Source organism: Hyla sarda, chromosome 6 (genome assembly GCF_029499605.1).
Source record: "Hyla sarda isolate aHylSar1 chromosome 6, aHylSar1.hap1, whole genome shotgun sequence".
Classification (NCBI taxonomy): domain Eukaryota; kingdom Metazoa; phylum Chordata; class Amphibia; order Anura; family Hylidae; genus Hyla; species Hyla sarda.
This window is the reverse complement of record NC_079194.1, coordinates 304862941-304889251: the sequence shown is the minus strand read 5'-3', so window position 1 is coordinate 304889251 and position 26311 is coordinate 304862941. Positions and strand designations below refer to the sequence as shown.

The window sequence follows — 26311 nt, the reverse complement described above, 5'->3', positions numbered from 1 at the left end:
ATACATTACATTACTTATCCTGTACTGATCCTGAGTTATAACCTGTATTATACTCCAGAGCTGTACTCACTATTCTGCTGGTGAGGTCACTGTGTACATACATTACATTACTTATCCCGTACTGATCCTGAGTTATATCCTGTATTATACTCCAGAGCTGTACTCACTATTCTGCTGGTGAGGTCACTGTGTACATACATTACATTACTTATCCTGTACTGATCCTGAGTTATATCCTGTATTATACTCCAGAGCTGTACTCACTATTCTGCTGGTGAGGTCACTGCGTATATACATTACATTACTTATCCTGTACTGATCCTGAGTTATATCCTGTATTATACCCCAGAGCTGTACTCACTATTCTGCTGGTGAGGTCACTGTGTACATACATTACATTACTTATCCTGTACTGATCCTGAGTTATATCCTGTATTATACTCCAGAGCTGTACTCACTATTCTGCTGGTGAGGTCACTGTGTACATACATTACATTACTTATCATGTACTGATCCTGAGTTATATCCTGTATTATACTCCAGAGCTGTACTCATTATTCTGCTGGTGAGATCACTGTGTACATACATTACATTACTTATCCTGTACTGATCCTGAGTTATATCCTGTATTATACTCCAGAGCTGTACTCACTATTCTGCTGGTGAGATCACTGTGTACATACATTACATTACTTATCCTGTACTGATCCTGAGTTATATCCTGTATTATACTCCAGAGCTGTACTCACTATTCTGCTGGTGAGGTCACTGTGTACATACATTACATTACTTATCCTGTACTGATCCTGAGTTATATCCTGTATTATACCCCAGAGCTGTACTCACTATTCTGCTGGTGAGGTCACTGTGTATATACATTACATTACTTATCCTGTACTGATCCTGAGTTATATCCTGTATTATACTCCAGAGCTGCACTCACTATTCTGCTGGTGAGGTCACTGCGTACATACATTATATTACTGATCCTGAGTTATATCCTGTATTATACTCACTATTCTGCTGGTGGGGTCCCTGTGTACATACATTACATTACTTATCCTGTACTGATCCTGAGTTATATCCTGTATTATACTCCAGAGCTGCACTCACTATTCTGCTGGTGGGGTCCCTGTGTACATACATCACATATCCTGTATTGCACCGTTACATTGACGACATTCTTTTAGGCCACTGGTTATGATCAGTATTGATCCTTTATCTCGGGGCTCATGCAGTGCTCACCCAATCAGATTGAAATAAAATTAACCATATGATTAGCTAAAACAGAGATCTTGATGTGAGTGTTGTTCCCCTTTAGCTAAATCAGGGATAGGACAATCTCGCCTCCTCCATCTCTTACCTGGTGACAGGGCCAGTGTGGGCCGCACGGTGTTGCTTCCGTTGCCGTTCACTTTGTAGTGGACAGAGATGGCGTTCAGCAGGGCCTGGAGGTATTTCTCCTGCTCGATGCTGCTGGACGACTCTAGAGATGAGGCCGGGGCTGTGGGGGGACGACGACATGGGGTAAGTGATTGCACAGTAAGTGACTAATATACTCAGTGCACACCAGTACACCCAGTCCACACCAGTAAACCTAGTCCACCCCAGTACACACAGTCCACACATTCCACACCAGTATACCTAGACCACCCCAGTCCACACAGTCCACACATTTGATGCCAGTCCACCCCAGTCTGCCCCGTCCCTACCAGTCCACCCACTCCCTCCTACCAGTCCACCCACTCCCTCCTACCAGTCCACCCACTCCCTCCTACCAGTCCACCCACTCCCTCCTACCAGTCCACCCACTCCCTCCTACCAGTCCACCCACTCCCTCCTACCAGTCCACCCACTCCCTCCTACCAGTCCACCCACTCCCTCCTACTAGTCCACCCACTCCCTCCTACCAGTCCACCCACTCCCTCCTACCAGTACACCCACTCCCTCCTACCAGTACACCCACTCCCTCCTACCAGTACACCCACTCCCTCCTACCAGTACACCCACTCCCTCCTACCAGTACACCCACTCCCTCCTACCAGTACACCCACTCCCTCCTACCAGTACACCCAGTCCCTACCAGTACACCCGGGGATAGGGGGGGGATTCATCATCATCAGTGTATGGTAGAGCTTTTTTTTACCCTTTTCTGCTGTGTGTATTTGTCATTTAGCTGCGCAAAATGTACTAAACTTGTGCACTGGTCTCTGTGAATCATGTGCAGTAATAGAATCCAGCCCATCTCAGCTCTTGAAAAAAATATAAGGCAGACTTGTACGTGTGCTCAGAGCTGGTGTATATTTGTGCAAAAAAAAGACGCAGTTAGTAAATTCATGTCTACAGGAAAAAGGCTCTAGGGTACACCTGAAGGGTGACATCTTTAGAAAAAGTTCCACCAAAAAAGACGCACAAAAAGAACGCAGGAAATATCCTTGCGCAAGATTTTGCGCAAGAAAATACTCTATATAGATTGATGAATCTCCCCCCAGTCCCTACCAGTATACCCAGTCCCTACCAGTACCCCCAGTCCCTACCAGTACCCCCAGTCCCCACCAGTATACCCAGTCCCTACCAGTACCCCCAGTCCCTACCAGTACCCCCAGTCCCTACCAGTACCCCCAGTCCCTACCAGTACCCCCAGTCCCTACCAGTACCCCCAGTCCCTACCAGTACCCCCAGTCCCTACCAGTACACCCAGTCCCTACCAGTACACCCAGTCCCTACCAGTACACCCAGGACCCCATCACTCACCGGCAGTGTGCGCATTTTGAGATTTAAAGAGACCCACAACGGTCTTTCCGTGGAAACCTCCGGAGCGGAGTAAAATGGCGTTTGTTTTGGAGTTTTTCCAGGAGACAGCAGGAAGTCTATTGTGGCGGTAACATCGCGCGACCTTGTGCAGGCTGCTGTCCTGGACCGACTGCGGCACAACAAGGAGACCGGGGTAACTAGAGAAGAGAGGAATAGGGGTCATCCGGCGTTCTTAAACTCCTGCGAAGGACCCCGATACCACTCAGAACTCTGGGATAGCCACCTGTGGAGGCCATCTTTAAATTGTGGTTGTCACTCTGCTTCTCCAGACTTCTGATAAGCAAAACCTCCTTAGTAATGCAGTGACGCATCCTCAATATAGGACAAATTAAAGGGGCCACCACCTACCTCCGGCACAGGGAGTACATCCGGTTCATGGCCGTTACGCGGAAGTGCTCGGACTTCAGCCGCGTGGAGCTGTTATTGATGGTCCCCAGCGCCAGGCGCTGGTAGTCCCGGAAACAAGCGCGCTCCACCAGCTGCTCCATCGTAGACTTCTCAGCTGCTTTCAGCGTTGTGCTCGGCAGCTCGTTGTCATCGGAAACTGTGAATACAGTGATAAATGAGCCGATATCAGGGCAGCCGGTCACATGTTATCACAGTAGAACAGCCAGATAGATGAGATACAACAGAGCAGCGTTCCCCCCCCCCCACAACAACTGCCCTAAGAACTTGTCTCAACATGTTTCCTCTCCCCTTACAGAGTTCATCAGGGGACATAAGACAGGATCATGTTAAACCATATAACACAATGACATGTTGTAATAGAACAATTTAAACAGTAACTATGTTAAAAAAGAAAGTAATTACCAAAGCCCAGAATAAGGCCACTCACTCCAGACATGCCCCCGGATGGACAATTGGGCATTAGATGGGCGGAGATGTAATAATGGTTGCCGGTAGACTGAAGCTGCGGCAATAATAGCTGATGGTCTGGCGTAGCTGTGCTATAAGCCATACATCAGAGCCCACCCTAGGAGGTCTCCTTGATGATCCTGTCATGCCCCCTCCCATAGACTTGAATTGAGGGGGGCGTGGCAGTGATGTCACGAGCCTCCGCCCCACATTGCCAGTCATCCGGCAAGGAACGAAGTTCGCTCCGGATGTCTGGGATGTAGGGGATAAGATGTCTAGGGGCAGAGTACCCCTTTAAATGGAACAGAGCTGAAATACCACACACCAATTAAGGGCCAGGGTGGTGCTGTTTATGGCTATTTTACCCTAACCCTGGAAATTTTCCTTTAATGTGATCTTGGCAAGGACAATTTGTGTATGCAGCTCCCTCAAGGCCATATTTAAAGGAACACAAACAATTTCTATACCAGAGATGTCGTCGTCCTCGTTGCGGCTTCCACGTTCCTCCAATATTGTTCCAGTTTTCTTTTTGGCCACGTACGGCCGCCCAATGGTCATCTTTCCGGCCCGTTTCGCCCCTTTGACTATCGTTTTGGAAAGAGTCCTAAGAAAAAAAAGTATAATGTGCTAAGCTGCAGTGGTCTCCAAACTGTGCACCTCCAGGTGTTGCAAATACTACAACTCCCAGCATGCCCGGACAGCCAACGGCTGTCCGGGCATGCTGGGAGTTGTAGTATTTGCAATAGGCAGCGTAAATGCTTACCTGAACGAAGTGTTTTTTTCCTTTTGTTTTGGCAAGATGATGGGCGGAGCCGCCTGTCCCGCCGCAAAGGCGAATGTGCTGAAGATGGAGACCGGATAGCGGAACTTCATCAGCTGCTTCTTAAACAGATCCACCATCTCCGGGCTGACCTCTTCATCGAACGCCACTTTGATTAACTAGAGGGGAGAATTCATAATAATAATTTAAAAAAAAAGCAAGTAAATATAAATAAAGGTATATTAATAAAATACATAAATAAATGTACATAAATAAAATACATAAATAAATATATATAAATAAAAGTAAATGTATATTAAAATACAAAAACGTATATAAATAAATATAAATATATAAATGTATATGAATAAAGTAAATAAATGTATATAAGTAAAAATACATAAATAAATGTGTATAAATAAAAATATATAAATAAATGTGTGTGTGTGTAAATATATATATATATATATATATACATAAGTGTATATATAATTTTATAAATTTATGTATTTTTATTTATTTATATATATATATATATATATATATATATATACACACACACACACACTTATTTACGGTATGTATTTTCATAAAAAAAAAATACATATAACATAATAAATAATACAAATAAATACATAAATAAATGTGTTTATTTAAATATTATATATTTCTTGTAAGAGAACCGCACTCCCTTATAGCCTATCCAGATATATATATATATATATATATATATATATATATTTATATATTATTTTTTTATGTATTTGTCTTTATATATACACATTTATGTATTTATTTAATTTATTTATATACATTGTTTATGTATTTTTATTAACATACTTTTTTTTGCATTTTTATTTATATACATTTTTTTTCACTTTATTTAGATACAGAAATTTATAAATAAAATTAAATAAATGTATTTAAAAAATACGGTACATAAATGTTCCTAAAAAAATACTTAAATGAATATAAATAAAGCTAAATAACTAATAAAATGTATATAAATAAACATAAATAAATGTATATAAAAAATACATAAATACATGTATATAGATAAGAGGTCTAGAGGCAGAGTACTCCTTTACAATCAATGGGAGGCTGCTGCATGTGGAATCTGCCCAGAATTTTAAAAAAAAAGGCATTTCTATAGTGTGAACGGGCCCTTAGGGGAGCATCAGATGGGACCTTGGGATCAACACATTAAAGGGGTATAGGGGCGGAGTACCCCTAACCACTCTAGATCAGTGTTTTCTAAACAGTGTGTCTCCAGCTGTTGCAAAACCACAACACCCAGCATGCCTGGACAGCTGTTGGCTGTCCGGGCATGCTGGGAGTTGTAGTTTTGCAACAGCTGGAGATACACTGTTTAGAAAACACTGATCTAGATCCCCGGACACATGTGAAGCCATAATAACAAACCCTCAGCTGTGAGAACAGGGACAAGATCAGGAATCTTGAGAATGCTGGGAGTGGTTGTGCTGCGGATACCTGGAAGGTGGCGGAGCGGATCTGCAGCCCCTCCTGCATGTTCTGCTGCAGATGGTTCTGTACGTTGATCTTCTTCTCCTTGGTGATGGAGGAGATGGGGACGCTGCGGATGACATTCTGCTCGCCAACTGCAAAACACGGCGGAAAAATACATCAATGAGTGACCAGGACTGACTGGAAAATACTACTGGATCCAGAAAGACAGCAAATCTAAGCTCCATCTATCTTCATCAACCCGACGCATTTCACCCCCTGGCTAAATGATAGGGTTCATCAGGGGACATATACAAACAAGAGCAGAACAATTCAGAAAAGTACGATAACATGGCTGCAAATATTGATCCTCCCCAACTGCAAAACAGGCCAGAAAAGTACATGAGTGAGTAATCGGAACTGACCGACAAATCCTACTGGATCCATAAATCCATAAACCCAGCTTTCCCACACACCTGAACAGATCAGAACAATTCAGAAAAGTACGATGACATGGCTGCAAATACTGATCCCTGACTGCAAAACATGGAACTGACCTTCAAATTCTGCTGATTCATAAACCCAGCTTTCCCACACGCCCTGATAGACAAATACTAAGCTCCATCTATCTTCATCAACCCAACGCATTTCCCCCAGTCTTAATAATAGGGATCATCAGGGGACACATAAAAACAGGAGCAGAACAATTCAGAAAAGTACATCAGTGAGTGATCAGAACTGAACGGCAAACCCTGATGGATCCATAAACCCAGCTTTCCCACACGGCTGAAGGGCAAATCTAAGTTCCATCTATCTTCATCAATCTAACGCATTTCACCTAGTCTCAATAATAGGGTTTATCAGGGGACACATACAAACAGGATCAGAACAATTCAGACAACATACAAGAACGATAAGATGGCTGCAAATAATGATCGTCCCCAACTGCAAAATACGCCAGAAAAGTACATCAGTGAGTGATGAGAACTAACTGGCAAATCCTGATGGATCAATAAACCCAGCTTTCCCACATGGGACCCTCAGGGGACACATACAAACAGGAGCAGAACAATTCAGAAAGGTACATCAGTGAGTGATCAGAACTGACTGGCAAATCCTGCTGGATCCATAAACCCAGCTTTCCCCACATGCCTGAAGGGAAAATCTAAGCTCCATCTATCCTCATAAACCCAACGCATTTCCCCCCTGGCTCAATTATGGGGTTCATCAGGGGACACATACAAACAGAATCAGACCAATTCAGAAAAGTACGATAAAATGGCAGCAAAAACTGACAAAATCGACCTGCAAATCCTGCTGGATCCATAAATCCAACTTTCCTACACCCATGAATGTCAAATCTGCACGCTATGCATTGGCCTGAGAGAATAGGGGAGGATGCACTGCTGCACATTTTTATGAGTTGATTTGTTACCCAGCTTTCCCAGGATCAGACAAGCAGTAATACATCATCTCACACATCTGCGGCTCCTCATGGCTCCTCCTCATGTTCCTCTCTGCTCTGACACTGACTGACGGCCCCAGACATAACCCTCTGTGTGAATAGGTACAAGTTGTTCTTGGATTTGGGATAAGATACACAGCAGAGGATACAAAGAGGTCAACGCTGAATAAATACACAAATAAGTGAAATATACACAAACTGGCGCTGACCGATCGTGTCTGAACAAAGTGCCAACAAACCGCAGCAATAAGGGCACAAATCCTGAAAACTGCTGCAGAACACATGAAATACGAGCGCGGAGCGGGAACGGCAGACAGGGGGCGACGTGCGGGGCCACAATTACACCTAATCTATTTCATATGAAGAAGCAGCGTCAGAGACATTAACAATCCTGACAGAGAAGCCAAAGAGACGTCAGAAGATATAGCGGTATTTATCTACGTGACTCTCTGCGGATTCCATCTAATGGTGAATATCGCCAAACTACAGATAGAGGTCAGGGAGAAAACCGCAAGACTGTAACCAGCACACCATCACCTATACGTATATACAAGAGAACCTACAGACCAACTGAAGACATATATATATTAGTATTATAGTAGTTATATTCTTGTATATAGGAGCAGTATTATAGTAGTTATATTCTTGTATATAGGAGCAGTATTATAGTAGATATATTCTTGTATATATGAGCAGTATTATAGTAGTTATATTCTTGTATATAGGAGCAGTATTATAGTAGTTATATTCTTGTATATATGAGCAGTATTATAGTAATTATATTCTTGTATATAGGAGGCAGTATTATAGTAGTTATATTCTTGTATATAGGAGGCAGTATTATAGTAGTTATATTCTTGTATATATGAGCAGTATTATAGTAGTTATATTCTTGTATATAGGAGCAGTATTATAGTAGTTATATTCTTGTATATAGGAGGCAGTATTATAGTAGTTATATTCTTGTATATAGGAGCAGTATTATAGTAGTCATATTCCTGTATATAGGAGCAGTATTATAGTAGTTATATTCTTGTATATAGGAGCAGTATTATAGTAGTTATATTCTTGTATATAGGAGCAGTATTATAGTAGTCATATTCCTGTATATAGGAGCAGTATTATAGTAGTTATATTCTTGTATATAGGAGCAGTATTATAGTAGTTATATTCTTGTATATAGGAGCAGTATTATAGTAGTTATATTCTTGTATATATGAGCAGTATTATAGTAGTTATATTCTTGTATATAGGAGCAGTATTATAGTAGTTATATTCTTGTATATAGGAGCAGTATTATAGTAGTTATATTCTTGTATATAGGAGCAGTATTATAGTAGTTATATTCTTGTATATAGGAGCAGTATTATAGTAGTTATATTCTTGTATATAGGAGGCAATATTATAGTAGATATATTCTTGTATATAGGAGCAGTATTATAGTAGTTATATTCTTGTATATAGGGGGCAGTACTATAGTAGTTATATTCTTGTATATAGGAGGCAATATTATAGTAGTTATATTCTTGTATATAGGAGCAGTATTATAGTAGTTATATTCCTGTATATAGGAGGCAATATTATAGTAATTATATTCTTGTATATAGGAGGCAGTATTATAGTAGTTATATTCCTGTATATAGGAGCAGTATTATAGTAGTTATATTCTTGTATATAGGAGCAGTATTATAGTAGTTATATTCTTGTATATAGGGGCAGTATTATAGTAGTTATAATCTTGTATATAGGGGCAGTATTATAGTAGTTATATTCTTGTATATAGGGAGCAGTATTATAGTAGTTATATTCTTGTATATAGGAGCAGTATTATAGTAGTTATATTCTTGTATATAAGAGCCGTATTATAGTAGTTATATTCTTGTATATAGGGAGCAGTATTATAGTAGTTATATTCTTGTATATAAGAGCAGTATTATAGTAGTTATATTCTTGTATATAAGAGCAGTATTATAGTAGTTATATTCTTGTATATAGGAGCAGTATTATAGTAGTTATATTCTAGTATATAGGGCAGTATTATAGTAGTTATATTCTTGTATATAGGAGCAGTATTATAGTAGTTATATTCTTGTATATAGGAGGCAGTATTATAGTAGTTCTATTCTTGTATATATGAGCAGTATTATAGTAGTTATATTCCTGTATATAGGACCAGTATTATAGTAGTTATATTCTTGTATATAGGAGGCAGTATTATAGTAGTTATATTCTTGTATATAGGAGCAGTATTATAGTAGTTATATTCTTGTATATAGGAGCAGTATTATAGTAGTTATATTCTTGTATATAGGGGGCAGTATTATAGTAGTTATATTCTTGTATATAGGAGGCAGTATTATAGTAGTTATATTCTTGTATATAGGAGCAGTATTATAGTAGTTATATTCTTGTATATAGGAGCAGTATTATAGTAGTTATATTCTTGTATATAGGAGGCAGTATTATAGTAGTTATATTCTTGTATATAGGAGCAGTATTATAGTAGTTATATTCTTGTATATAGGAGCAGTATTATAGTAGTTATATTCTTGTATATAGGGGGCAGTACTATAGTAGTTATATTCTTGTATATAGGAGGCAATATTATAGTAGATATATTCTTGTATATAGGAGCAGTATTATAGTAGTTATATTCTTGTATATAGGGGGCAGTACTATAGTAGTTATATTCTTGTATATAGGAGGCAATATTATAGTAGTTATATTCTTGTATATAGGAGCAGTATTATAGTAGTTATATTCTTGTATATAGGAGCAGTATTATAGTAGTTATATTCTTGTATATAGGGGCAGTATTATAGTAGTTATAATCTTGTATATAGGGGCAGTATTATAGTAGTTATATTCTTGTATATAGGGAGCAGTATTATAGTAGTTATATTCTTGTATATAGGAACAGTATTATAGTAGTTATATTCTTGTATATAGGAGCAGTATTATAGTAGTTATATTCTTGTATATAGGAGGCAGTACTATAGTAGTTATATTCTTGTATATAGGAGGCAATATTATAGTAGATATATTCTTGTATATAGGAGCAGTATTATAGTAGTTATATTCTTGTATATAGGGGGCAGTACTATAGTAGTTATATTCTTGTATATAGGAGGCAATATTATAGTAGATATATTCTTGTATATAGGAGCAGTATTATAGTAGTTATATTCTTGTATATAGGGGGCAGTACTATAGTAGTTATATTCTTGTATATAGGAGGCAATATTATAGTAGATATATTCTTGTATATAGGAGCAGTATTATAGTAGTTATATTCTTGTATATAGGGGGCAGTACTATAGTAGTTATATTCTTGTATATAGGAGGCAATATTATAGTAGTTATATTCTTGTATATAGGAGCAGTATTATAGTAGTTATATTCTTGTATATAGGAGCAGTATTATAGTAGTTATATTCTTGTATATAGGGGCAGTATTATAGTAGTTATAATCTTGTATATAGGGGCAGTATTATAGTAGTTATATTCTTGTATATAGGGAGCAGTATTATAGTAGTTATATTCTTGTATATAGGAGCAGTATTATAGTAGTTATATTCTTGTATATAAGAGCCGTATTATAGTAGTTATATTCTTGTATATAGGGAGCAGTATTATAGTAGTTATATTCTTGTATATAAGAGCAGTATTATAGTAGTTATATTCTTGTATATAAGAGCAGTATTATAGTAGTTATATTCTTGTATATAGGAGCAGTATTATAGTAGTTATATTCTAGTATATAGGGCAGTATTATAGTAGTTATATTCTTGTATATAGGAGCAGTATTATAGTAGTTATATTCTTGTATATAGGAGGCAGTATTATAGTAGTTCTATTCTTGTATATATGAGCAGTATTATAGTAGTTATATTCCTGTATATAGGACCAGTATTATAGTAGTTATATTCTTGTATATAGGAGGCAGTATTATAGTAGTTATATTCTTGTATATAGGAGCAGTATTATAGTAGTTATATTCTTGTATATAGGAGCAGTATTATAGTAGTTATATTCTTGTATATAGGGGGCAGTATTATAGTAGTTATATTCTTGTATATAGGAGGCAGTATTATAGTAGTTATATTCTTGTAAAAAGGAGCAGTATTATAGTAGTTATATTCTTGTATATAGGGGGCAGTATTATAGTAGTTATATTCTTGTATATAGGAGCAGTATTATAGTAGTTATATTCTTGTATATAGGAGCAGTATTATAGTAGTTATATTCTTGTATATAGGGGGCAGTATTATAGTAGTTATATTCTTGTATATAGGAGCAGTATTATAGTAGTCATATTCCTGTATATAGGAGCAGTATTATAGTAGTTATATTCTTGTATATAGGAGCAGTATTATAGTAGTTATATTCTTGTATATAGGAGCAGTATTATAGTAGTTATATTCTTGTATATAGGAGCAGTATTATAGTAGTTATATTCTTGTATATAGGGGGCAGTACTATAGTAGTTATATTCTTGTATATAGGAGGCAATATTACAGTAGATATATTCTTGTATATAGGAGCAGTATTATAGTAGTTATATTCTTGTATATAGGGGGCAGTACTATAGTAGTTATATTCTTGTATATAGGAGGCAATATTATAGTAGTTATATTCTTGTATATAGGAGCAGTATTATAGTAGTTATATTCTTGTATATAGGAGCAGTATTATAGTAGTTATATTCTTGTATATAGGGGCAGTATTATAGTAGTTATAATCTTGTATATAGGGGCAGTATTATAGTAGTTATATTCTTGTATATAGGGAGCAGTATTATAGTAGTTATATTCTTGTATATAGGAGCAGTATTATAGTAGTTATATTCTTGTATATAAGAGCCGTATTATAGTAGTTATATTCTTGTATATAGGGAGCAGTATTATAGTAGTTATATTCTTGTATATAAGAGCAGTATTATAGTAGTTATATTCTTGTATATAAGAGCAGTATTATAGTAGTTATATTCTTGTATATAGGAGCAGTATTATAGTAGTTATATTCTAGTATATAGGGCAGTATTATAGTAGTTATATTCTTGTATATAGGAGCAGTATTATAGTAGTTATATTCTTGTATATAGGAGGCAGTATTATAGTAGTTCTATTTTTGTATATATGAGCAGTATTATAGTAGTTATATTCCTGTATATAGGACCAGTATTATAGTAGTTATATTCTTGTATATAGGAGGCAGTATTATAGTAGTTATATTCTTGTATATAGGAGCAGTATTATAGTAGTTATATTCTTGTATATAGGAGCAGTATTATAGTAGTTATATTCTTGTATATAGGGGGCAGTATTATAGTAGTTATATTCTTGTATATAGGAGGCAGTATTATAGTAGTTATATTCTTGTAAATAGGAGCAGTATTATAGTAGTTATATTCTTGTATATAGGGGGCAGTATTATAGTAGTTATATTCTTGTATATAGGAGCAGTATTATAGTAGTTATATTCTTGTATATAGGAGCAGTATTATAGTAGTTATATTCTTGTATATAGGGGGCAGTATTATAGTAGTTATATTCTTGTATATAGGAGCAGTATTATAGTAGTTATATTCTTGTATATAGGGGGCAGTATTATAGTAGTCATATTCCTGTATATAGGAGCAGTATTATAGTAGTTATATTCTTGTATATAGGAGCAGTATTATAGTAGTTATATTCTTGTATATAGGAGCAGTATTATAGTAGTTATATTCTTGTATATAGGAGCAGTATTATAGTAGATATATTCTTGTATATAGGAGCAGTATTATAGTAGTTATATTCTTGTATTATGAGCAGTATTATAGTAGTTATATTCTTGTATATAGGAGCAGTATTATAGTAGTTATATTCTTGTATATAGGAGGCAGTATTATAGTAGTTATATTCTTGTATATAGGAGCAGTATTATAGTAGTTATATTCTTGTATATAGGAGCAGTATTATAGTAGTTATATTCTTGTATATAGGAGGAAGTATTATAGTAGATATATTCTTGTATATAGGAGCAGTATTATAGTAGTTATATTCCTGTATATAGGAGCAGTATTATAGTAGTTATATTCTTGTATATAGGAGCAGTATTATAGTAGTTATATTCTTGTATATAGGAGGCAGTATTATAGTAGTTATATTCTTGTATATAGGAGCAGTATTATAGTAGTTAAATTCTTGTATATAGGAGCAGTATTATAGTAGATATATTCTTGTATATAGGAGCAGTATTATAGTAGTTAAATTCTTGTATATAGGAGCAGTATTATAGTTAAAATTATTTTTACCTGTAATTTTGCTTTCTTCGAGACAGAAGGCAGCACAGAAGGGAATTCCCGGCCTCTTTTATTCCCCCTAGGACCGCCCACCTATATACAAAAGACAAAAGAACAACCAATCCGCATCCAGACATCCCTATATATGACGCACACCTCCAAATGCAATTGTGTAAATGACTAGACTCTTTTCTTGATGCAAATATTATTTATTGGGAGGGTAGTATGTGCTGCCTTCTGTCTCGAAGAAAGCAAAATTACAGGTAAAAATAATTTTAACTTTCTTCCACGACATCCGGCAGCACAGAAGGGATATCGCTAGCTATCAAACAGGGGAGGGTTGAATATTATATGCTGCTGACAAAACCCCAGTGCTAAAGGCTGGACTCTCTGACTCCGTGTCTAGCCTGTAGTGCTTGATAAACGTGGACGGAGTAGACCACGAGGCCGCATAACAGATGTCACTCACAGGGACTTCCGCTCTCTCTGCCCAAGAGGCAGCTGTTGCCCGAGTGGAATGGGCTTTAAGTGGAAAAGGAGGTTCTCTACCTTCTTGTTTATATGCTTCAGAAATGGACGATTTGATCCACCTTGCGAGAGTGTCCTTTGCTGCTTTAAACCCCTTTCTAGGGCCTGCAAACTGAAGGAATAAATTCTCATCCCTCCTGAAGGCACTCACTCTTTCCAGATAACAAAGAAGAATAGACTTGACATCCAGAGAACAAAGATGCTGATCTTCTCCAGATGGGGGATGGAATACAGGTAGGAATATTTCCCTGTTGATATTACTTTCAGAGGGTACCTTAGGTGCAAATGAAGGGACTGTTCTTAATAAGACTCCATCTTGAGTGAACCTAATATAAGGAGAGCGGGAGGAGAGAGCCTGTAATTCACCAAGTCTCTTTGCAGACGTGATTGCTACCAGAAATAGAGCTTTTAGAGAGAGCCATTTTATGTCCACTTCTTTAGCTGGTTCAAAAGGAGGACCGGTCAGTTTTCGTAACACCAGGGAGAGATCCCATGGAGCAATAGGAGGCTTTACTCTAGGCCTTAGATTCTTCAATGCTTTAAAAAATCTTGTTATCAATGGTTGTAACATAAATTTTCCATCTGTAAAGGAATTGATTGCAGTCAAATGTACACGCAGCGTATTGGGTTTTAACCCTCTAGCAAACCCCTCCTGTAAAAACTGAAGAATGACAGGTACTGTAATTTCAGGGTCTCCTCTATCCTTCTTCCAATATAAGAATTTTCGCCACAATTTGGAGTATAAAGCATTAGTGGACTCCTTGCGAGCAGACAATAAAGTCTGGATGACTTCATCTGAGAGACCTACATTACGAAATCTGGATCTTTCAAATTCCAGACAGTTAAATGGATTCTGTCCAGGTGTTGATGACAGAACCCTCTCTGTATCAGGAGGTCCTTGTGAAGTGGCAGCTTCCAATAATCCCCCTTGGACAAACGAAGCAACAACGGGAACCAGGCCCTGCGCGGCCAGAATGGAGCTAGAAGGATTACTGATGGTTTCTCTTGAATAATCTTTTTCAGAATTCTTGACAGTAGCGGGACTGGAGGGAAAAGATACGCACAAAGATTCTCCCAGTTGAGTGTCAGAGCATCTAGATGATCCGGCTGATCTTGTTTGTATAGGGAGCAAAATTTTTTCAGCTTCTTGTTCTGGCGAGTTGCCATTAGGTCCCATTCCGGGCATCCCCATCTCCTGATGATCTGGGAAAAATACTTGGGATTGAGCTCCCATTCGTTGGGATCCAGGGTTACTCGACTGAGCAGATCTGCATGAACATTTAAAGTCCCTTTTATGTGGACGGCAGTAAGGGCTGTGAAATGGTTTTCCGCCCAAAGAAATAACATCTTGCATTCTCTCTGGAGCAATTGTGCTCTCGTTCCTCCCTGCTTCTGAAGATAGAAAACTGATACAGAATTGTCCGATTGGACTAAGACTGCTCTGTTCTTGAGCCAAGGAGTAAAATGAATCAAAGCTAGTCTGATGGCCCTTAGTTCCCGCAAGTTGGAAGAGAATTGTCTCTCTTCTTGAGACCACGGTTTCTGGACCCACTGAGAGCCCAGATGAGCTCCCCAGCCCTGTTTTGATGCATCCGTAGTTACCACTTCCATTGTTACTTGTTTGAAACTGTTGCCTCTTGAAAGATTCTCTGGGACCAACCACCATTTGAGAGCCTGACGGGTTCTTACTGACAGGGAAAGATGGCTTGATAACGAGTTGATCTTGCGATTCCAGACTGTCAAAATCTCGGACTGCAATTCCCTGATGTGACTCCTGGCCCAGGGAACCGCTTCGATAGCTGCCGTTAGCAGGCCCAAGACTCTCATGGCTGTTCTGATAGATGTCACTGGAACAGAAATTAGATACCGTATCTGCGACTTTATCTTCTGTTGCTTCTCTAGAGGTAGAAACACTTTCATACACATAGAGTCTATGATCAGACCCAGAAACATCCTCTTCCTTCTTGGAATAAGATCCGACTTTGTCTGATTCAAAATGAAGCCGACTGACGACAGAAGATGCAAGGTGATGTTGAGATGGAAAAGCAGGAGATCTTGAGACTGAGCTATCAAGAGCCAATCGTCCAGGTATGGTATAATCTGGACTCCTTTCAGACGAAGCGAAGCTACCAGGGTTATTACTACTTTCGTAAATACCCTCGGTGCGGGGGACAACCCGAAAGGCATGGCACGGAATTGAAAGTGATGAATTCTTCCTTCTTTCTTGACAGCTACCCTCAGGAAAGCTCTTGAGGAGACATGTATAGGTATGTGAAGATAAGCATCGCTTAAGTCGAGGGACACCATCCAATCTTGTTCTTGAACAATACCTGTGGCCGATCTTATATTGTCCATGCGAAACGTTTCTTTCTTTAAGAACATGTTTACGTATCTTAAATCTATGATCAGCCTCCAGCTGCCTCCAGGTTTCGGCACAGGGAACACCCTTGAATAAACTCCACTTCCTTGTTGGAGAATTGGAACTGGCTCTAGCGCCTTCTAGTTTAGAAAATCTTCTAGAAGAGAAAAAATGACTGGATCTTCTGTGTTTAGACAAAACTTTTCTACTGGATGACTGAGGAAATTTAGTTTGTAACCATCCGCTATAATACTTAGGACCCACTTGTCTGAGGTTACAGCTTCCCAGGCGGGAAAGAATCTTGTTAATCTTGCTCCTACCGACGTGTCGCAATAATTGTCAAAACTCTGATTTAAGTTGCTTGGAATGGGAAGACTTTCCTTTATTCTCATGCTGTCGTCTATTAAATCTTCTTTCTTGAAAGGGTTTTCTTTTGAAACCTGACTTTCTGAATCGATAGGGACGAAAAGGCTTCTTTTTAAAAGAATATGGAAATGCTAGTTTTTCTCCCTTCTTTGCAGGACCCAGAATTTTCTCTAACTGGGAGCCGATCAGGTGACCTGGTTCAAAGGGTAAACCGCATAAATTATTCTTGGATGAAGTCTCTCCAGACCATGGTTTTACATAAATCGCCCTTCTTACAGAATTTAAAACTGCCATATTTTTGGCACAGATTCTGGTGACATCAACGGGAAAGTCGCACACAAACTCTGCTGCTGTCTTTAAAGTGGCTACTTCATCTAGTAACTCTTCTCTTGAGACACCTTGTTCAATATTTCTGCTTAATTGACTAAGCCACAACCTAAGAGCTCTTGCTACAGGAACTGAAGACAAGGCCGCTTTCGCCAATGCTGCAGTATTGGAGTATGCTCTTTTAGTTAGGACATCAGCTTTCCGATCCATGGCGTCCTTTAAGATAGAAGAGTCATCAGAAGGCAATAGAGTCTTCTTGGATAAATCCGCCACAGCAGGATCCAATTTAGATGGCTCACCCCAACTCTCTGATTCCGCTGGGTCAAGCTTATATACTGCGCGGAATCTAGATCCTAGTTCCAGCCTGTGATCTGGCTTCTTCCACTCCTTTTCCATTATGGACCTCAGCACTTCATGCCCAGAAAACATAATGGACTTCTTTTTAGGAAAATAATATAATTCTTCTTTCTCTTGCACATCTGATCTGATCTTAGATGTTTCCATGCTGCTTTTTACTGCTTTAATCAGCTTATCTGCCAGTTCTTTCTTAAATAAGAAATAATCTTCAGAAATAATGTCATCTGATTCCACCTCTGAATCCTCCGAATGAGAGGAGGAGTCAGAGGAAGAAGGAGATGGCGATCTAAACAACTTTTCCTTGATGTCTAGTTTCTTCTTCTTAGAGGAATGCCCAGATGAGGCACCAAACTGTTCCTTAAACCAACTAAAGAACCTCTCATATCATGTAGGAGTTCAGAAGATCCTTGAGGAGCTGCACATCTATCACATACTGTGGAAGTAGCCCCAGCTGGAAGTGGTTGTAGACAGCTGACACATAAGGCAGGCATAGCAGTCCCATCATGATGCTCCAAATGATTTAAACAGATCTCACAGAAATCCCCACTTTGGTTATCAGGAATAGGCTGGTCACAAGATTTACAGAGTCTGTGTTTAGCCTTAGACTTTCTCTTCTTAGAAGAAGTAGAACTAGACATCTGTAAAACATAAGGAGACACCATAAGCCAAAGCTAAAAAATGCCTCTGCAGAGAAACAATACACGTCTGGACTTCTCAGAAGGAATACAGCATCAGGATACCTTAGAGAAACAGAGAGTCCGGCTGCCTGCACCAGAAGGGCAGAGCACGCCAGACTGAGCGGCTTTAAATACACACAAAGCGCGCGCTCCGTCCGGAGACCCGGAAGTACTACCACTTCCGGTGACGTCAGACGCCCGGACTCCAACCTCGCGAGAATACGCGCGCACGCCACCAGCAACATGGCCGCGAACCGGAACTCCAATAATCAAAAGGTAAATACCTTACTGCTGCAAGTCTCTGCTGTATAAGCATCTGATATGGCGGACATCTGACAACTGGCAATACAGTATTAACACCCAAAGGGTCCACTGATTTAGTCCAGGAACCCACATGGACCATCAGGGGTAGCGTTAGGAAAGTCAGGGTTACCCACATTGACACTCAGCAAAAAAGCTGGAACACTAACGCTATACCTAAATAAAAAGAAAAAACATTAAAACGGTGGGCAAATTATACTTACAGTCCTTCTAGGAAGAAAAGAGGACAGAAAAAAACACAATTGCATTTGGAGGTGTGCGTCATATATAGGGATGTCTGGATGCGGATTGGTTGTTCTTTTGTCTTTTGTATATAGGTGGGCGGTCCTAGGGGGAATAAAAGAGGCCGGGAATTCCCTTCTGTGCTGCCGGATGTCGTGGAAGAAAGTAGATATATTCTTGTATATAGGAGCAGTATTATAGTAGTTATATTCTTGTATATAGGAGGCAGTATTATAGTAGTTATATTCTTGTATATAGGAGCAGTATTATAGTAGTTATATTCTTGTATATAGGAGCAGTATTATAGTAGTTATATTCTTGGGTATATATAGGAGTAGTATTATAGTAGTTATATTCTTGTATATAGGGGGCAGTATTATAGTAGTTATATTCTTGTATATAGGAGGCAGTTTTATAGTAGTTATATTCTTGTATATAGGAGGCAGTATTATAGTAGTTATATTCTTGTATATAGGAGCAGTATTATAGTAGTTATATTCTTGTATATAGGAGGCAGTATTATAGTAGTTATATTCTTGTATATAGGAGCAGTATTATAGTAGTTATATTCTTGTATATAGGAGCAGTATTATAGTAGTTATATTCTTGTATATAGGAGCAGTATTATAGTAGTTATATTCTTGTATATAGGGGGCAGCATTTTAGTACAGTATTGTAATACAGAATTTAGGAACCAGTAGTATAAATACCTAGTGGGTCATGAGGGGTGCCTTTGAAAATGATTCGATATGTGGTTAGGAATAAGGCGCCCTCTGCAGGAAGGATGTGGGGTCCTCCAAGAATTCCTCCGGTGGCTTCCTCCCTCCCGTCGGGGTCCAGTAAGACTCGTAAGGCTTCACAAACAAACTCTTCTCCGGGCAGTAAGGCCGGTCTGAGGATTTTCGGCTGTATTATTCAGAGACACAATGATCATATAGTTGAAATATTTCGTGATCTGGACATCTGGAATTTTGATTAACAATAAATGATAAAGTCCAGGGTTTAGGTGGGGTAATTATAGGCGAATAGTCAACGACTCCTCAGGGGTCCGGCAGGAATGTGTCAGGCGCTCGTGGGGTCATCGGGCCAGGATATAAATCACTGTACTGTTTGTTGCCAGTGAATGTTGCAAAACTACAATTCCCAGCATGCCCGGACAGCTGGGAGTTGTAGTTTTGCAACATTTGTAGGTCTACAGTTTGGAGACCAGTGGCTTGGCTTGTTCTTTAAGGAGTTTGTACATTCTCCCTGTTTTCTGTAAGGAGTTTGTATATTCTCCCTGTTTTCTGTAAAGAGTTTGTACATTCTCCCTGTGTACTGTTAGGAGGTTACATGTTCTTCCTGTGTTCTGTAAAGAGTTTGTACATTCTTCCTGTGTATGATAAGGAGTTTGTACAGTCTCCCCATGTTCTGTAAAGAGTTTTTACATTCTCCCTGTGTATTATAAGGAGTTTGTACATTCTCCCTGTGTTCTGTAAGGAGTTTAAACATTCTTCCTGTGTTCTGTAAAAAGTTTGTACATTCTCCTTTTGTACTGTAAGGAGTTTGTTCGCTCTCCCTGTGTATTGTAAGGAGTTTGTACATTCTCCCTGTATATTGTAAGGAGTTTGTTCGCTCTCCCTGTGATCAGTAAGGAATCTGTACGTTCTCTGTTTTGTAAGGATTTTTATGCTCTCGTCTTCTGCAAGGAGTTTGTACATTCTCCCCAAGGAGTTTGTTCATTCCTCCTGTTTTCTGGAAGGGGCTTGTATGTCCTCCCTGTGTCCTGCAAGGAGTTTGTACGTTCTCCATAGGTTCTGTATGAATATTCTGAATGAATATCTTTACATTTTATAGGTTATATCTGTTCTCAATTCCTGTAGACACTAAGTGTCGAGGATTTATAAAATCTGGCAGCTGAAAGGTTGTATGTGGTATTACAGCTTAGCCCTATTAAATACTATGGAGTCAAGGATAAATATTAAAGGGGTCCTCCACCCCTAGACATGTTATTCCCTATCCAAAAGATAGGGGATAAGATGTGTGATAGCGGGGGTCCCGCCGCTGGGGACCCCCGAAAACTTTGGCTGCGGAACTACAGACATCTGTCACGCGGGGAAGTTTGCTCGGATGTGGCGATGTGGGTTGGAGGCTTGTGACGTTCCGGCCACGCCCCCTCAATGCAAGTGTATGGGAGGGGGCGTGACGGCCGCCACGCCCCATCCCATAGACTTGCATTGAGGGGGCGTGGCCGGGACGTCACGAGCCGCTGACGTTGCACCCGATGCTCTAAACAAAGCAGGGAGATAGCGGGGGTCCCCAGCGGTGGGATCCTTGGATAGGGGATAAGATGTCTAGGGGCGGAGTACCCCTTTAAACACAACTATGGACAAAGAGCAGCGCCATATTGCAAAGATAGACACAGGTCGGGGGGGCATTACAGTAACTGGAGAGAATCCAGAGACCGTTCACATGAAGACGTCTTCTCACCTTCTTGATCGGAGGTAGTCGTCTACTTTCCCGATGTACGGCCTCCAGTGTTTCAATGTGCATAGCGACAATACCTACAGGGGACAAAATAAGAAAAGTGACATAAAGCATAAAACCTGTAACATAAACCCGGCTATAATAATGTTAAAAAGAAATACAAAAATGACACAACAATAAATACACAACCACAACAGTACCTGGGATCATACAGTGCAGACTCTTGATGTGCTCCTGCGTCACCCCGCTCTCCGTGCACACTTTATCAATAAACCTAGTGATGAACCGGACCACCGAATTGGCGATATCGTTCTCAGAGTCCTCAAAGCCGCTCTCCGTGTCGTAACTCTCCGCAACACTGCCGGCAATACTGGGGAGACAGATATATACTGGATATAAGAGAGCGAAGCTCTGCAGTATAATACAGGATGTAACTCAGGATCAGTACAGGATAAGTAATGTAATGTATGTACACAGGGACCTCACCAGCAGAATAGTGAGTACAGCTCTGGAGTATAATACAGGATATAGCTCAGGATCAGTACAGGATAAGTAATGTAATGTATGTACACAGTGACCTCACCAGCAGAATAGTGAGTACAGCTCTGGAGTATAATACAGGATATAACTCAGGATCAGTACAGGATAAGTAATGTAATGTATGTACACAGTGACCTCACCAGCAGAATAGTGAGTACAGCTCTGGAGTATAATACAGGATATAACTCAGGATCAGTACAGGATAAGTAATGTAATGTATGTACACAGTGACCTCACCAGCAGAATAGTGAGTACAGCTCTGGAGTATAATACAGGATATAACTCAGGATCAGTACAGGATAAGTAATGTAATGTATGTACACAGTGACCTCACCAGCAGAATAGTGAGTACAGCTCTGGAATATAATACAGGATATAACTCAGGATCAGTACAGGATAAGTAATGTAATGTATGTACACAGTGACCTCACAAGCAGAATAGTGAGTGCAGCTCTGGAGTATAATACAGGATATAACTCAGGATCAGTACAGGATAAGTAATGTAATGTATGTATACAGTGATCTCACCAGCAGAATAGTGAGTACAGCTCTGGAGTATAATACAGGATATAACTCAGGATCAGTACAGGATAAGTAATGTAATTTATGTACACAGTGACCTCACCAGCAGAATAGTGAGTACAGCTCTGGAGTATAATACAGGATATAACTCAGGATCAGTACAGGATAAGTAATGTAATGTATGTACACAGTGACCTCACCAGCAGAATAGTGAGTACAGCTCTGGACTATAATACAGGATATAACTCAGGATCAGTACAGGATAAGTAATGTAATGTATGTACACAGTGACCTCACCAGCAGAATAGTGAGTACAGCTCTGGAGTATAATACAGGATATAACTCAGGATCAGTACAGGATAAGTAATGTAATGTATGTACACAGTGACCTCCCCAGCAGAATAGTGAGTACAGCTCTGGGGTATAATACAGGATATAACTCGGGATCAGTACAGGATAAGTAATGTAATGTATATACACAGTGACCTCACCAGCAGAATAGTGAGTACAGCTCTGGAGTATAATACAGTATATAACTCAGGATCAGTACAGGATAAGTAATGTAATGTATGTACACAGTGATCTCACCAGCAGAATAGTGAGTACAGCTCTGGAGTATAATACAGGATATATACTGTGTACAGTGATGCTGTATATAAGTGGTGGTGTTTTCTTTATACTGTCTTGGTGCTGGGTTCTTTACGTCCCCTATAATCTGTACAGTTCTTACATTTCTGTAGTAATAGGATAAATATTTTTTCCTAGTAAAATATGAGAAAACATTTCATATCAGGATTGTGATTGTGGTGACGACTGTTCTGCTCTTAAAATGCCAAGAATTCCATCGCTGCTATCAGGGAAATGCCTGGCTGTAATTTATTGTGACAACCTGATGTAAACCCTGCTGAGTGCCGATCCGGGGCCTCATACTTCATAGTGCCGATCCGGGGCCTCATACTTCATAGTGCCGGTCCGGGGCCTCATACTTCATAGTGCCGGTCCGGGGCCTCATACTACATAGTGCCGGTCCGGGGCCTCATACTACATAGTGCCGGTCCGGGGCCTCATACTTCATAGTGCCGGTCCGGGGCCTCATACTTCATAGTGCCGGTCCGGGGCCTCATACTTCATAGTGCCGGTCCGGGGCCTCATACTTCATAGTGCCGGTCCGGGGCCTCATACTTCATAGTGCCGGTCCGGGGCCTCATACTTCATAGTGCCGGTCCGGGGCCTCATACTTCATAGTGCCGGTCCGGGGCCTCATACTTCATAGTGCCGGTCCGGGGCCTCATACTTCATAGTGCCGGTCCGGGGCCTCATACTTCATAGTGCCGGTCCGGGGCCTCATACTTCATAGTGCCGGTCCGGGGCCTCATACTTCATAGTGCCGGTCCGGGGCCTCATACTTCATAGTGCCGGTCCGGGGCCTCATACTTCATAGTGCCGGTCCGGGGCCTCATACTTCATAGTGCCGGTCCGGGGCCTCATACTTCATAGTGCCGGTCCGGGGCCTCATACTTCATAGTGCCGGTCCGGGGCCTCATACTTCATAGTGCCGGTCCGGGGCCTCATACTTCATAGTGCCGGTCCGGGGCCTCATACTTCATAGTGCCGGTCCGGGGCCTCATACTTCATAGTGCCGGTCCGGGGCCTCATACTTCATAGTGCCGGTCCGGGGCCTCATACTTCATAGTGCCGGTCCGGGGCCTCATACTTCATAGTGCCGGTCCGGGGCCTCATACTTCATAGTGCCGGTCCGGGGCCTCATACTTCATAGTGCCAGTCCGGGGCCTCATACTTCATAGTGCCGGTCCGGGGCCTCATACTTCATAGTGCCGGTCCGGGGCCTCATACTTCATAGTGCTGGTCTGGGGCCTCATACTTCATAGTGCCGGTCCGGGGCCTCATACTTCATAGTGCTGGTCCGGGGCCTCGTACTTCATAGTGCCGGTCCGGGGCCTCATACTTCATAGTGCCGGTCCGGGGCCTCATACTTCATAGTGCCGGTCCGGGGCCTCATACTTCATAGTGCTGGTCCAGGACCTCATACTTCATAGTGCTGGTCCAGGACCTCATACTTCATAGTACCGGTCCGGGGCCTCATACTTCATAGTGCCGGTCCGGTGCCTCATACTTCATAGTGCCGGTCCAGTGCCTCATACTTCATAGTGCCGATCCAGAGCCTCATACTTCATAGTGCCGGTCCGGGGCCTTATACTTCATAGTGCTGGTCCAGAGCCTCATACTTCATAGTGCTGATCCGGGGCCTCATACTTCATAGTGCTGGTCCAGGACCTCGTACTTCATAGTGCTGGTCCGGGGCCTCGTACTTCATAGTGCTGGTCCAGAGCATCATACTTCATAGTGCCGGTCCAGAGTGCCATACTTCATAGTGCCGGTCCGGGGCCTCATACTTCATAGTGCCGGTCCAGAGCGTCATACTTCATAGTGCTGGTCCGGGGCCTCATACTTCATAGTGCTGGTCCGGGGCCTCGTACTTCATAGTGCCGGTCCAGAGCATCGTACTTCATAGTGCTGGTCCGGGGCCTCATACTTCATAGTGCCGGTCCGGGGCCTCATACTTCATAGTGCCGGTCCGGGGCCTCATACTTCATAGTGCCGGTCCAGAGCGTCATACTTCATAGTGCTGGTCCGGGGCCTCGTACTTCATAGTGCCGGTCCGGGGCCACATACTTCATAGTGCCGGTCCGGGGCCTCATACTTCATAGTGCCGGTCCAGAGAATCATACTTCATAGTGCTGGTCCGGGGCCTCGTACTTCATAGTACCGGTCCGGGGCCTCATACTTCATAGTGCCGGTCCGGTGCCTCATACTTCATAGTGCCGGTCCAGTGCCTCATACTTCATAGTGCCGATCCAGAGCCTCATACTTCATGGTGCCGGTCCGGGGCCTTATACTTCATAGTGCTGGTCCAGAGCCTCATACTTCATAGTGCCGGTCCGGGGCCTCATACTTCATAGTGCTGGTCCGGGGCCTCATACTTCATAGTGCTGGTCCAGGACCTCGTACTTCATAGTGCTGGTCCGGGGCCTCGTACTTCATAGTGCTGGTCCAGAGCATCATACTTCATAGTGCCGGTCCAGAGTGCCATACTTCATAGTGCCGGTCCGGGGCCTCATACTTCATAGTGCCGGTCCGGGGCCTCATACTTCATAGTGCAGGTCCAGAGCGTCATACTTCATAGTGCTGGTCCGGGGCCTCGTACTTCATAGTACCGGTCCGGTGCCTCATACTTCATAGTGCCGGTCCAGTGCCTCATACTTCATAGTGCTGGTCCAGGACCTCGTACTTCATAGTGCTGGTCCGGGGCCTCGTACTTCATAGTGCTGGTCCAGAGCATCATACTTCATAGTGCCGGTCCAGAGTGCCATACTTCATAGTGCCGGTCCGGGGCCTCATACTTCATAGTGCCGGTCCGGGGCCTCATACTTCATAGTGCAGGTCCAGAGCGTCATACTTCATAGTGCTGGTCCGGGGCCTCGTACTTCATAGTACAGGTCCGGGGCCTCATACTTCATAGTGCCGGTCCGGTGCCTCATACTTCATAGTGCCGGTCCAGTGCCTCATACTTCATAGTGCCGATCCAGAGCCTCATACTTCATAGTGCCGGTCCGGGGCCTTATACTTCATAGTGCTGGTCCAGAGCCTCATACTTCATAGTGCCGGTCCGGGGCCTCATACTTCATAGTGCTGGTCCGGGGCCTCATACTTCATAGTGCTGGTCCAGGACCTCGTACTTCATAGTGCTGGTACGGGGCCTCGTACTTCATAGTGCCGGTCCGGGGCCTCATACTTCATAGTGCCGGTCCGGTGCCTCATACTTCATAGTGCCTGTCCGGTGCCTCATACTTCATAGTGCCGGTCCGGGGCCACATACTTCATAGTGCCGGTCCGGGGCCTCATACTTCATAGTGCTGGTCCAGAGCATCATACTTCATAGTGCTGGTCTGGGGCCTCATAC

The 26311-nt window shown here is 41.2% G+C and overlaps 1 protein-coding gene across 1 annotated transcript in view; it reads right to left on the bottom strand.

Moving 5' to 3' along the window:
• The window catches only part of SBF2 (SET binding factor 2), a gene marked incomplete in the record, with an annotated part of 222584 nt that overhangs the window by 39875 nt on the left and 156398 nt on the right, over positions 1-26311 (bottom strand). The window contains 9 exon segments of the mRNA XM_056528207.1: positions 1364-1504; positions 2755-2951; positions 3163-3358; positions 4137-4273; positions 4433-4608; positions 5921-6048; positions 19512-19707; positions 21271-21344; positions 21468-21637. Coding sequence (XP_056384182.1) covers positions 1364-1504; positions 2755-2951; positions 3163-3358; positions 4137-4273; positions 4433-4608; positions 5921-6048; positions 19512-19707; positions 21271-21344; positions 21468-21637 — 1415 coding nt within the window.